This window comes from Halichoeres trimaculatus, unplaced genomic scaffold, assembly GCF_033239565.1.
Source record: "Halichoeres trimaculatus isolate MK-OKI-2021-1 unplaced genomic scaffold, fHalTri1.1 fHalTri1_scaffold_10, whole genome shotgun sequence".
NCBI lineage: Eukaryota > Metazoa > Chordata > Actinopteri > Labriformes > Labridae > Halichoeres > Halichoeres trimaculatus.
In genome coordinates, this window is record NW_027437187.1 from 17,524,072 (window position 1) to 17,537,031 (window position 12,960).

The following is a 12,960-nucleotide window of genomic DNA, read 5'->3' on the forward strand; positions in this document are numbered from 1 at the left end:
TGTCAGATTGTTCAGTTCAGAATGCTGATTTTTGAACTAAACCAGCACAAAGCAAATGACTGAAAGGTGTTTCTGTTTTTTGTGTTTGATGGTCTTGAGATCAAACACTCAGTCTGTGCTAACACGTGCTCACCATTTGTTTACTTCTCCGACATTTTGATTGCTTTCCGTTGATGATGGTCATTAGAGCAACAATCTGCCAAGCCCAAAAGTTTCAAACCAAGAAAGTGTCCCTAACCTTCACGGCTCTCCTTGCCCTCTGGCATCCTGTCATCTCTGACGTGTCCCCATCACGACCCAGACAGGCCTCATTAGCTTTCTGGCATCGGCCAGGAGCGAAAAGCGGAGGAATGCCTGGAGTGATAACATACTCTGTCTCACCATCAACTGACCTGGCTGGCCGGGTTTGGCTGACATTCACTGTCCTGGCTGTGACCCTTTGGCAGAAATCCATAGACCTGAGAGTGAACCTTTCTCTTCATCCTCTCCTCCTCCTCCTCCTCCTCCTCTCTGTCGAAGATTGCTGCAGGCTGAGCCCCCCTTGTCTCCTCCTCCTCCTCTCCTCCTCCGTCTAAGTCATACTAAGACGAGAAACTGGATGTGTCATATTAAATGTGTCTCCCTCTGTAAGTCTGTACACTTCTCCCTCTCTTCTCCTGTCTCCAAGGTGACCACAGACCTGAGGCAGAAATGCACAGACTCTCACACAGGGACATCTGCCTCGGCCCCGCTGGCTGCTGGAATCATCGCTCTGGCTCTTGAGGCAAAGTGAGTGATGATGACAGTGTTTATGCTGTATGCTCTGTTTTGAGGTCAAACCTGTCTTCAAACTGTTGCAACATGTTTTCTTTCTCATCTCACCTTTGAGGGTCAGTTTTACATATGCAGGGCTGCATGACTCAGTCTGATCTGATGCCTGTGAGAACTGGTAGATATCCAAGGCAGACTTTGTCAAGAAAAAGTCAGAAGTATAGAAGAAATACCTGTTTGAGTGTAGGGGAAATGTACTTTGTGTGTTAAGGGAGTCAACTTCTGAGGGGAATTAATGCTGAATGTGAGAATATTTCCTCTGCTCACTGCACTCATGTCTCTTGAGTAAAGCTTTGTCTTTGTCTACACAAAGTCATACTCTCAGTGCTGACGTCAAGTCACGAACCTCGAGTCGAGTCTTTCGCCCCAAGTGTTCAATCTGTATCTGAGTCACTGAAGAAGAATCCAAGTTGAGTTCCCATTGTGTGTTTTTAGTTTGATCCCCCATCATTTGTGGGAGGGAAGTGTTTCCAAACAAGACCTGCAAAGTTTAAAAACATCAAAACATGAAATAGGTTCTGGTCCTTCTCTCTACTCTGATGGGACTGTTTGCTACTGTGAATAAAGATAAAAAGATAAAGATAAAAAATACTTTATTAATCCCAGAAGGGAAATTCATTTGGTTTGTAGCATTTGGTTTGTTTGAATGTGATGTGTTCTGCTTTTTTTTATGTGCAAAAGAAAAGAAAATCATTGACTTACTTAGACCGCTTGATGCCTGTTGTTGCAAATTTGCGTCATACCCTGTCAGGTCTTGATGCAGCTGAAATGACCTTTGTATTTCATGATTACTTATTGATTTATATTCTACACATACTAAAGATCACATCAGATCCACTTTGCCACAATATATAGGTCAGAGGACAAACTTCTCATATCTATATATATAAAATAACTTAGTTATAGTAAGTATTGCGTGTGCTATACTCAAATTTACTATCTCCACTTAATTTAACATCTGTAATGGCGCGGCATCACCAAACGCAAATTCGCGAATTTAAACGCGCCTCACGCCTGTAACGCCCCCTGTGAACGCCCGAGTCTGGACGCTGGACTATTTTGACATGCTGAGGGGCTGACACGCGTCACTGTGCAGGTGAAGTAGAGAGCCCACTCATTTATAGACGGAAAGCCCAAAAGAGCATCTGAAAAACAATGAGCTGTGGTTTCAAAAGCATGACAGGAGAGTGTGTGAAAGCCTTTAAGATCACAATCAAGGCCTGCTGCCTCTCCCTGGTAATCCATCTCCACTGGCCCTGCCAGACTGTTCCCTGCGACCTCATCCTCGACCCCCCGAAACCCCGACCCATGTTCCGGGAGGTCTTCCTGGGGATAATGAAGGGGTCGAGGAAAGAGAGGACCGCAGAGAACTTCCAACTTTTCCACTCCACTGAGGAAAACACAGTCGGACTCAGTGATGACCCAGGCAAATGATGCAGGCAAATCCATCTGGAAACAAATATTTACAGAACTTACCTTCAAAACCTGTCTCCTCAGCGACTTTCACCCAAACCTGCTCCTTTTTTTTCGAGTCTCTATAGAGTGCACACGTCGTATGATATTACTCTGGATAATGACACACCACACTGATTATTTTCTCCTCCATCTTCCGGCAGGGTTGGAGTCAGAGCAGGTGGCGGTTCCCCCCCAGCGTCATCAAATCAATGACGCCGTGAGGGAATGTCATCACTTGGGTGCACAACAGCCTCACACGAATTTGCGTCGAAAGTTTAATGTTTTCAACTCGCGCGTAGAGGCATCTGACGCTCCAAACGCGCCGATGCCCCAAACGCGTCCAATTTGCCACTCGGGGTGAATCGGTGTCCAATCACGTCTTTGCATTGACTTTGTATGTAATCTCGACCCAAAATATCGTCCAGTGTGGCCGTACCATAAGAATGCATAAACACATAAAAACAGTCTATTTTTATAACTGTTAATTAATTCAGGCATTTAAAAATGTTAACAAATTTTCTGTGTCTGTTTTGAAACTAACCTTTTTTGAATTCCTTTGTGGCATTTGCATTCATGTTGTGGCTTTCACAAATCATCTGACACCTACTGGCCACTGTACAAAACAGGCCAATTTCTTTTCAACTTAAGTTCACTAAACACCCAACAGCCCTGTGCAGTTAGAGTGAAATGTTGACTGTCTGAGGGGAACTGCTCCATTCAAAGCCTCAATCCAACTCTGGCAGCTTGAAAGAAAAAAAAATCTGTAATGAAGTCTGTTGATATTACTTTTAATTGACTGTTGTGAAAATAATCAAGGGACTAAATCATTCTGGAGCAGTCAGAGGCTCAGCCCCTGGACATACAAGCTGTGCCATTAGACACATCAAAGGGATTTATTTATTCATCTGAATGAGCTGTGTTTGCAAGCTTGCCCCAAGAAGTGAGCTGGACATAAACTGTGAATTTTGTGTCACATCTGTCACAAATTGACAATTCAAAAAAAAAAAAGCATAAGGACTTGCTCTCTCTATCTATTCAACATGAATACATTCAAGGCCTTTAGGATGAGACACAGCAGAGATCAGTTATCGCTACTGGCTGCAAAACTGGAGCGAACTGCACAGAGCTGCAGAATTTGTTGCCGTTTGCTCTCAAATATCATCAGAGCTATTTACTTTGTGAATTCGACCTACAGGCAGAGCAAATAATAGGGTCAAAGGATGCAGAAACGTCACAATCCAGTTCCCAATGAATTCCCCTTAAAGGTCCCATATTCTGCTCCTTTTCTGCAGTTTAATATGGATCATTGATGTCTTCATGAAATGGTAGTAACATGTTTCGGTCCTTGCTGATATAGCGTGACCTTCATATGTAAATGAGCCACCGCTGATACCGCCCAGCTCTTCAGCGTAACTGAGAGCTCCGAGTGCACAATGTTTAGAAAACAGCGAAGCTCGTTTACCATAACATTACAGGCTAAAACAATAGGCTAACCGTAGCTAAAGTTAGCATCCTGAAGCTAATACAGAGACAGGGGGGACACTGAGGAAAAGCTCTTACATCTGCTCCACAGCACACAGCATTTAAAATACTCACATTTCCAGGGTCCGAGGTTTGTTGGTGGACGGTTGGTAATGCGCCTGGATTCAGGACCAGTCTATTCGCTAGCTCTCTGTTGTACTGTCCGAAGTTGGAAAAGCAGTTGGCCGTGAAGTGACTAGCACACACATGCACAGTTTTACTGAGTGTAGCTGGCACATTTCCCTCATAAATGAACTCTAGCCACTTAGTCTTGTCTTCTTCCGAGATAGGAAGCTTGAGCATGGAACCATGTGGCTGTTTACAGACAAAAACAGCGCAGCTCTTCAGCTTTGGCTTTCTGAACAGCAGCAGGGAGGGGAATGGGTGGAGAGGGCAGGGGGGGTATCTGCTCCAGTGGACCAATCAGGTCAGACTTGCTCCTGATTGGTCAAAAAAGGGAATTGCTGACGTCAGCAAATCCCAGAAATTCCAAACAGCTGGTTTCAGGTCCGGATTTTACATTCACAAACACTACTAAGTACAGGTTTTGTCATTAAATATCACATTTTGTGGGCTGAGAGGAAAGCCAAAGACCCACAAATTTCACTAAAAGACTTAAAGTGATTTTTGCATAACATGGGACCTTTAAATGTGGTGAATGCTCAAGTTTTTTGGGCTCTGTCTCACCAGTCCCTCTAGCATTGACTCCTGTTACTCTTGGTGCATTTTAGTTTAGTTGAGTTTATTTTAGTCACTTTGAACATAAACACTCATATGCACAATGAAGTAAAAATGCTCAAATGTCAAGTTAACGCTATTTCCGTATTAACACCAAAGAGTAAACAACAACAAACAAGATAAAATAAATCAACAAAACAAATAACAAACAGGACCGAATAGGTGTAGGCTGAAGCTTTTGCTTATTTCCCCTACCCTTTTAAGCTCATCTTCTGCTCAGCTTACTTTAGATTTTGTAGATCAATAAGATAAGCTAATAAAATAAGCTAAATAAGATACTTGGACAACTATAGCTAAATACTCATTCATCATATGTAGACCCTTCATCTATCCAAATCTATCCAAATCTATCCAAATCTCAGACACGTTATGATTTCACTACCCATTCCTGTAATTTCCCATCATTTTTTTTTTTATAATCTCTTAAACCTACCATATGTTTGACATTCTTTCATTTCTGTGTCTGCTCCATTCCACAGACTAACTCCATCTTCATTTCCGTTTGTTACCTTAGCTCAACTGTAAGATACAGCACAATCTAGTACACTTCAGTTTCCCCTTGGTACACTTGTCTGAAGTGCTGCACACATTTAGCTTACACAACTGAAGTATTGTTAATAACAGTAATGTTCTGCCTGTGGAGAGTCCAGAAAACTCTCTGAACTGATACTAACATTGTAACAGTCAGCGGCTCAAGGCCATCAAGCATGCAGCTGGATAAGAACAGTGTAGGTGTGAGGCCAGGGTAGTTTTTAACATTACACTACAGTCCCCACTTTTACTTTTAGGATTTATTCAAGACTCCTCTCTTTGTATAACCCTCTTCTGTGTGCTCATGGGAGATGTGTGTGTGGGTGTGGGTGCATGTTTGTCTAGCACTCATGTCTAAAAGTTTGTACCCTCATTTGGGATTCAGAGCTGGCCTAAATCCCAGCCCACAATTTCTTTCCTCAGTAAATTAAGCGTTTGATAATCAGTTAATTAGCGAGACAAATCAGCAGCTGCCGCCCACGCAGACATCTGAATACCTGTAAGGCCACTAGTGAAGATTTTAAGGCGGTGATGTCTCTGATTATCACTCACTCAGGTGTCAGACTCCAAGTGTCTGTCAGCAGCTCTGTTGTATCCTCCATTGTGCCCTTATCTTCAGTCATATCTCATGCATGGTTAGTCCTCTTATCTCTCAGCACTCTGCATAAGTCTTTTTATTTCCACATAAGCAATTAGCTGACAGGTGTCACATCACATTCACAGCAGCAAAACGTCTTTGGTGTCACAGGTTTATCTTATCTCTGTCACCTCTGATATCAAAAGAGAAGGGCACTGACTGACAGAGCGAGTGTTTACGACATGAAGGCTATCTCTCACTTTCAACGCTGAACCGGAGTCTGTGTTTGTCAGTGAGCCGTCTCTCCTCCCTCCACCATCCCAGCCTGCTCTGACAGGCAGCAGTAATAACAGGGTAGCTGGTTTATCAGACTGGGACCACACTGGAGGCACACAGATGGAATCATTTAATAGACAGGGTGTTTTGGTTTTCGGCTGGTTTTATTATTTTATTATTTCCCTCCCCCTCGCTTTTAGCCGAGGTGACATTGAGTGGTTGAGGGGGGGATCTTGTCCATTAATAACACATGAGAGGATGTGAGATGTGAACGTTGATGCTGAGAGCGGCGGAGGTGATGCGCCTCGGTGCATTCTGTGTTCCCATTTCTATCAACTGTGATGTTGCGCTGAGTGATTCATGGTTTGATTATCTTAACCCACGGAGCAGTTTTCTTCCTCACTCAGAAGCTGCTCCTCTCCATGCTCCTCTCTTAATAAATCTCTTTTTTAGGAAAACTTTTTTATTGGTTTTCTGCTGCATCCAAGGTGACTCTATTCCCCACAATCCCAGACCTCATTAGAAACTATCATTACAGAAAGGGCCAGACGATCCTCCAAGGCATTGTTGCCACTACTTTACTGTGTTGCCTGACCTTTCAACACAATGGGTTATGATGTACCTTTAATACTGCTGTTCAGTGACGGTGTTGAAACCATAATGTGAGCCCACACCTTTGTTCAGGTTGACTGACATGTCCCTGAGGGCGCCCGCTACGTCTCAGTATAATATTTCATAAATGCAGGGCTGTCCTCTGCCTATATATTCAGCTGGATCAAATTTCGTTTCGTCTACAGACTCCTGACCTTTTTCACCTCTCATAGCTCCTCTCATTTCTTTCGCTTTGTTGTCGTGCAGTCGAGGTCAGTGGATTCTGGCTTTTTTCACGGCCTGCATTATGTAGAAAGTAATACCTTCAGCTATTACATAACACACACACCCCTGCTCTCCTTCCTGTTTGTTTGCAGTATGAACCTGACCTGGAGGGACATGCAGCACTTGGTGGTAAGAACGTCTCGACCTGGACATCTGAGCGCCGGAGACTGGAGGACCAATGGAGTGGGGCGCAGAGGTGAAGACCAACTTGTCCAAACTCGACACAGATGGTGTCTTTGGGGTTATGTTTGTTCCTTCATGCCGTGTTCACTCTGCAGCATTTTGAGCACAGGAGGAGAGTTTTGTAAGGGAATAAATTATTTTGTAGACACTTCATTATCATGCAAAGAGTATTTTAATTAAAGCAAACAAAAATCTGTCATGTGCAAAGTGAATTTGGCGAGTGCCTGTTATTATGCACATAATCACATAATAATAACCTCTCTCACTTAATTTCAAGCTCCCCCCTCTGTGCACTACTTATTCCCTGGAGACGTGCTCCTCCGTCTCTACTCCATGCACTCTCAGTCTTTTGCTTGTGTACTCACCCAGACTGACTTGCAGCATGCTGTGACTGTGTCAACCTCAGCCAATCAGAAAATGTATTATAATAGAAATCCAAAAAGAAAATGCAAGGCCAAAAGGGAGAAATTATATTAATGAGGCTCCTTTTCTATTTCATGAAAGAGTTCCCTTGATACACAGATAGAGAAATTATCACACACAGCCAATCAGATGGCTTTGTTTTTACCCCGGTTTGCATAAAGCAGTAAAGTCATAGTTCCTACTTCAGCTGGAGTCACATTTTCACCTCAACTCACCTGAAAGCTGCAACAAAAAGGATGTTTTTACCTCCGCCTAGGAAGTTATGTTTTTGGAAGAGTCCGTCTGTCTGTGAACAACATAACTCAGAAAGTAACAAACGAGTCTTCATGAAATTTTCAGGAAATGATCAAAATGGGATCAGGAAGAAGTGGTTCAGTTTTGGAGGTGATCCGGATCATCAGGATTTTTTTTTAAGGATTCTTTATCATTGTGAGATAGGGCCGTTTTCACCATATGTGTATATAACTCCACGATAAATGGTCAGATTGCTTTGCAAAACAATACACAACAAGGTCACCATAATATCTGACGGATGTAAAGGTAAGATCCAGATCCTGCCAATATTCTGGACACTAAGATCCAGAATGTGAAATATGTACTGGGTCATCATCATTTTTCAACACTGTGAGGAAACAAATTATTGAACAAACCTGCAACTAACAACAAATAGTAGCAGATAGTCTGCTGAAGCGAGTATAACATTAAAGTAGGACTAAGTATTGCATGAAAATCACAATATGATTGGCAGAGGTCTGCGCTCTCTGAGTGCTTTTCTAGTTTTTTTCATTATGACAGAAAACTGAACATAACTTCACAATGGCATTATCGTTATGACTGCTGAAGGAATAAATTAGAGGGATGTGTTGCCATGAAAACCAGATTATTCACTCATTTAAAGTGATATTTTAATTTCAGTTCATTTCCTTTCTTTTCAAATCGTACTTTCCTGCATTTCCATCTTTTTCTCTCCACAGTGAGTCACTCCTACGGTTATGGTCTCCTGGATGCAGGAGCAATGGTAGAAGTGGCACAGAACTGGACCACAGTGGGGCCACAGCATCAGTGTGTTCACACTATGCTCACTGGACCAAGGTGAGACTCAAAGCTCTGAGTCTGTGTTTGTGTACCACAGAGCTGTGTCCTCATTATAAGCACTTGCTGTTCTATCATCCAGCTCAGCCTGATGGATGGCAGTACTGGGCCTGGAGCCCGGATGGTCTTGTAGATCTGCAGCACTGTCTTATTGTCTGTGTCCACTTTTATGTATCCACACAACATTAACCGCTCTGCTCTCCTCATGTCAAACCTGCAGAGACATCGGGAACAAGCTGGTGTTCAGCACGAACGTGGATGCCTGCTGGGGACGACCGGAGTTTGTCAGCTCACTGGAACATGTTCAAGCTCGCCTCACCCTCTCCCACAACCAGAGAGGGAAACTGGCCATTCATCTCATCAGCCCACTGGGCACACGTTCCACCCTGCTGTTCCCAAGGTACACTGTAAAACACATCAGTGCACACACCAGCAGCACAACCGCATATGAATCCTTGTTTGGCTCTTTCACAAACACTGACCAACACAATATGCATTTGTGTGTGTGTACCCACAAGTCTGCTCTCTGAGTAAACCAGACTTTCTGCCACAGGAATGAAAAACACCACAGACACTTCATCTCTGTCGCTTTTTCACTCCAGGCCCAACGACTTCTCCTCCGAGGGATTCAACGACTGGGCTTTTATGACCACCCACTCATGGGACGAGGATCCTCGAGGAGAATGGACCCTAGAAATAGAAAATGTATCCCTTAATGGACGTGACTATGGTAACCCTGCTCATCATCATTAATTGTACAGTCTGCTCACATCACATCAAACCTACGCTCTAACCCACGCTCCCTGCCCCCACATCAACTCAAGTCCTCTTGCATATTTCTCAGACTTCCCCAAATGTCTGCTTTGTTATGAACGATATCCGCTGAAATGATTCAGCCCCCAATCACAGAAGAAGAAATATCCAGCAAGGACGTCTTTTGTCAATCAGCGTGATTATCCTGAAGATCTTGTTTTTGTAAAACCTGCAGGCTCAAAAGAGGCTCACAGCAGCATGTTGTTGGGGAGAGTTAACTCATTAAGTACTAAAGCTTCTCTGCAGGTTTTGTTTTGTTTTTTTTCAAAGTAAAGAGAAAAATCTGATGAAAACATTTCTTCCTCTGCTGGTGTTGATCCTCCTCCAGCGTTGGGTTCAGTCTGCCCTCATCTCTTATTTTCTTCCCTTCCACCCCCATGTCTTTTTCTCAGCTAGTTCTCACTGTTCCCTCTCTGTGTTACACTGATATACTCCTCTCTTTTGATATCCCACCTCCTCTCTTCTCCCTCTCCTGACCTCTCAGGTGTACTGACTCAGTTCACCCTCATCTTGTGGGGCACTGGACCCAGCGTGGTCAACCCCTCAGCATCCGACTTCCCTCGGCCGTCCAACAACAGCTGCAAGACGTTTGATGCTCAGCAGATCTGCATCGGTGAGATTCTCACTTCTAACACAGCCTGTGTTACAAAACAGACTTCTGGTCAGACTGTTTTGGGTTTGTCAACTTGTGAAAAGCAAATGTTGAGGATACAGATTGCCCGTCTTGAAGCCTCGTGTGCATCTGTTTGCACACACTCATGTGAATTTGCACATTTCCATATGCCACATTAGTTGAATTCAGAGTGTGGGACGTATGGAGGAGCAGCAGGAAGAGATTAAAACTGCATCACTGCACGAGGTGCAGCGCTTCCAGCAACTGTTGATGAAGATGAGTCCCTCATTGAAAGGCAGATGAGGTCAGAAGCTCATCCTGCTCCAAAACACTCAGGCGCTCTCCTTTTTAATCACTCCAGATGACTCCGTAATTTATTCACAATGTACATTTCAAGTGTTGAACAGGAACGCCTTATTATACAGTGTCCCAGTTTCATAACAACGCTCCAAAAAGTTGATAGAAAGGATCTCAGAGACGACTCTATGACACACAGTTCACTCTGTTCTCACATCAATAATCACGACTCTCTTTGTGAACATCTTACAAACAAAAAGAAGAGGGTTTCAAACTCAGAGTTAATGTGAGCCAGATGTGAAATGGATTCTGGTTTTTGTGCTTCAGTCGTTTGTCAGACAGTCTGACTTCTCTGAACAAAGACTTCAGCAGCTTTCTCCTTTTTTCAGAAACACTAAAATACTCAAGTGCCTTATTTTGTGTCTCATTATTCAAACAACAAAGGGATTCATGTCCAGCTATTGTGCTGATTGATTATCTGACAGAAAATTTAGGACACACCACTTTGGAAAATTATGATGGTCATTTTTTACAACGCTCAGGCATCTCACAGGCCATCAATCGATCAAGGAATCAATCAGGAGATTGATGACGAAAGTCATAAACACTGTGGTCAAAGGGACGTGTTTTCAGTCTGAGATGTGTGAATTGTTCTTCCCTTTTTGTTGATGCTTTGTTTTTTATGATCTGAGAGGTAACACTTCACTCTCATGTCTCCACGCAGAGTGCAGCCCCGGCTTCTCCCTCTTCCTGCAGGGTTGTGTGAAGATGTGTCCGCCGGGCTTCACCTCCGGCCCGCAGCTCCTCAACCTCTCTCTGGAGAACTGGGTTGATTTATCCTCCGTGCAGGCCTGCCTGTCCTGCAACCCCTCCTGCCTCACCTGCTCCGACACTGGACCCACAGACTGCCTGTCCTGCCCGCCCCACAGCCACCTGGTCCTCACTTCCTGCCTGCACCAGAACCAAGTCCAGCGGAAATCGCCGCTCGCTGGAGGGCTGCAGGGTGACGGGGCACAGGCGGAGCAGACCCCATCAGAAGAAGACGACAGAAGAGGAGAGGATCCTCCGATGATCAGCGTCGCCCCGTCCACTCGGCTGCCTGCGGTCGTGGCCGTGCTTAGCTGTGCCTTCATCCTGGCCGCCTTTGTTGGGGTCTTCTTTTTGCTGCAGCTGCGCTCAGGTGGCGCTCTTTTAGGCTGGAGGACCAAACTGCCTTCTGGGTATTCACAGACAAGGGGGTTAAGGGTGGGTTTTGGTTTTGGCTTCGGCCAAGGACAGGAGAGGAAGGCGCGGATATGCTACAGGGGGATCCCCACTGTGTGGGGGGACGAGGACATGATCGCCTACCAGTCTGAATCAGACAGCGAGGAGGTGGACGGTGGACACAGTGAGAGGACAGCTTTCATCAAGACGCAGAGCTTACTCTAGCTGGTCCTGGAACTACACGGTCTCTTCAGTTTTTAGATCTAAAGGGTGTGGAGCTCAAACACAAAGTAGAATCACCAAACGCATCGCCTTAATGTTCATTAGAAGTGAAATGGATAAACCTGCTCTTCATGTAATGATTTGAATTGATTTTACTCACACTATTTTTATTTGTTCAGACTAAATTATTCAATTCAATGCACATGATTCCATCCAGTTTGCTAGATTTTCACACACCCAATACAACTTCCAGTTGTATCTTGCCAATTCAACCCAAATGTTGCTTCTCTAAAACTCCACATTCAAAGTTTTTTAAACAAAATTTTTCGACCACAGCCAGTAACCAGTAACAGCTCAGTGTTACCCTGCTGACATCTTCAAATTTCAACTGTGACAAATTGATTGTTAAAACTCCTCTGGCCATTCTCCGACAGGCTGGGAAGTAAGTACTTCTCATGATGGTTAAACTCAACTTGATGCGTGGGAAAAAAAAAATGCATCATTTCTTGTAATGTGCATCTGATTTGACTACAAAAAACAAACCTCAGCGCAGCTCGAGCTCTCATAAGCTGCCGTTGTTCTTGTTTTATCAGATTTTCAGGCCAGGGGTTGTGAAGTTGGCATGCAGCTCATTAATAGCTAGAAAACTTTAAATTGAAGATTTCTGCTGCATACTGGGACGGCATAATAAAACATCCCACAGGCTGTTTGATAAGGAGGTGGCTGTGGAGGATGCTCTGTTTTCAATCAAGGCGCAGCGGGAATTGCTGCAGCAGCTCTGACATATCAGATATATCAGTCACAAAATCTCATTGGCTTGTAGCAGGGTAGCACTCTTTCCCAGTCAGATGAAAAAAATACTGAACCTGAAGCCGCCTGGCTGACCTTTGCAACATTTTTCTTCTTGGTTGCTGCTGGAAAAACCAAGATTGTTTTCTCTTCATTTTCCCCCACAGAGTATTTATTGATTTTGGGGCTTTGCTCCCTTGACGTCTTCATCAGGATAAACCTCTTTCCTTTTTTATTTTCAGCACCATTTATTAAAGACAAACACCCGCTTTATGCCCCATCCACAGACACACAGCTGCACACTTTGGAAGTTAAGGCAGGGATAGTTGCAGAGATTAATAACTGAAGAGATCTAGCGTTGCGTTTTCTATGTTTGTTTTATATCCTTTTTTATTTAACTGACAGTGGATGTTAATATTGTGGCGATCACTTTTATGCTGGAATAAAACGACTGGCTGTTGCAGGGACAGACTGAATGTGTCTTTACTGCCAGGTTTTAAAACTTTCACTCTTCTTAAATCCAGCACCCTGACACACAAAC

General features: G+C 43.9%; 1 protein-coding gene across 1 annotated transcript in view; it reads left to right on the forward strand.

Moving 5' to 3' along the window:
- The window catches only part of furinb (furin (paired basic amino acid cleaving enzyme) b), an 88,394-nt gene extending 75,492 nt beyond the window's left edge, over nt 1-12,902 (forward strand). The window contains exons 10-16 of the mRNA XM_074678136.1: nt 668-768; nt 6,877-6,980; nt 8,365-8,482; nt 8,703-8,882; nt 9,085-9,212; nt 9,780-9,908; nt 10,930-12,902. Coding sequence (XP_074534237.1) covers nt 668-768; nt 6,877-6,980; nt 8,365-8,482; nt 8,703-8,882; nt 9,085-9,212; nt 9,780-9,908; nt 10,930-11,633 — 1,464 coding nt within the window. The 3' untranslated portion in view covers nt 11,634-12,902. The remainder of the gene's footprint in view (nt 1-667; nt 769-6,876; nt 6,981-8,364; nt 8,483-8,702; nt 8,883-9,084; nt 9,213-9,779; nt 9,909-10,929) is intronic.
- The last annotated feature ends 58 nt before the right edge of the window (nt 12,903-12,960 follow it).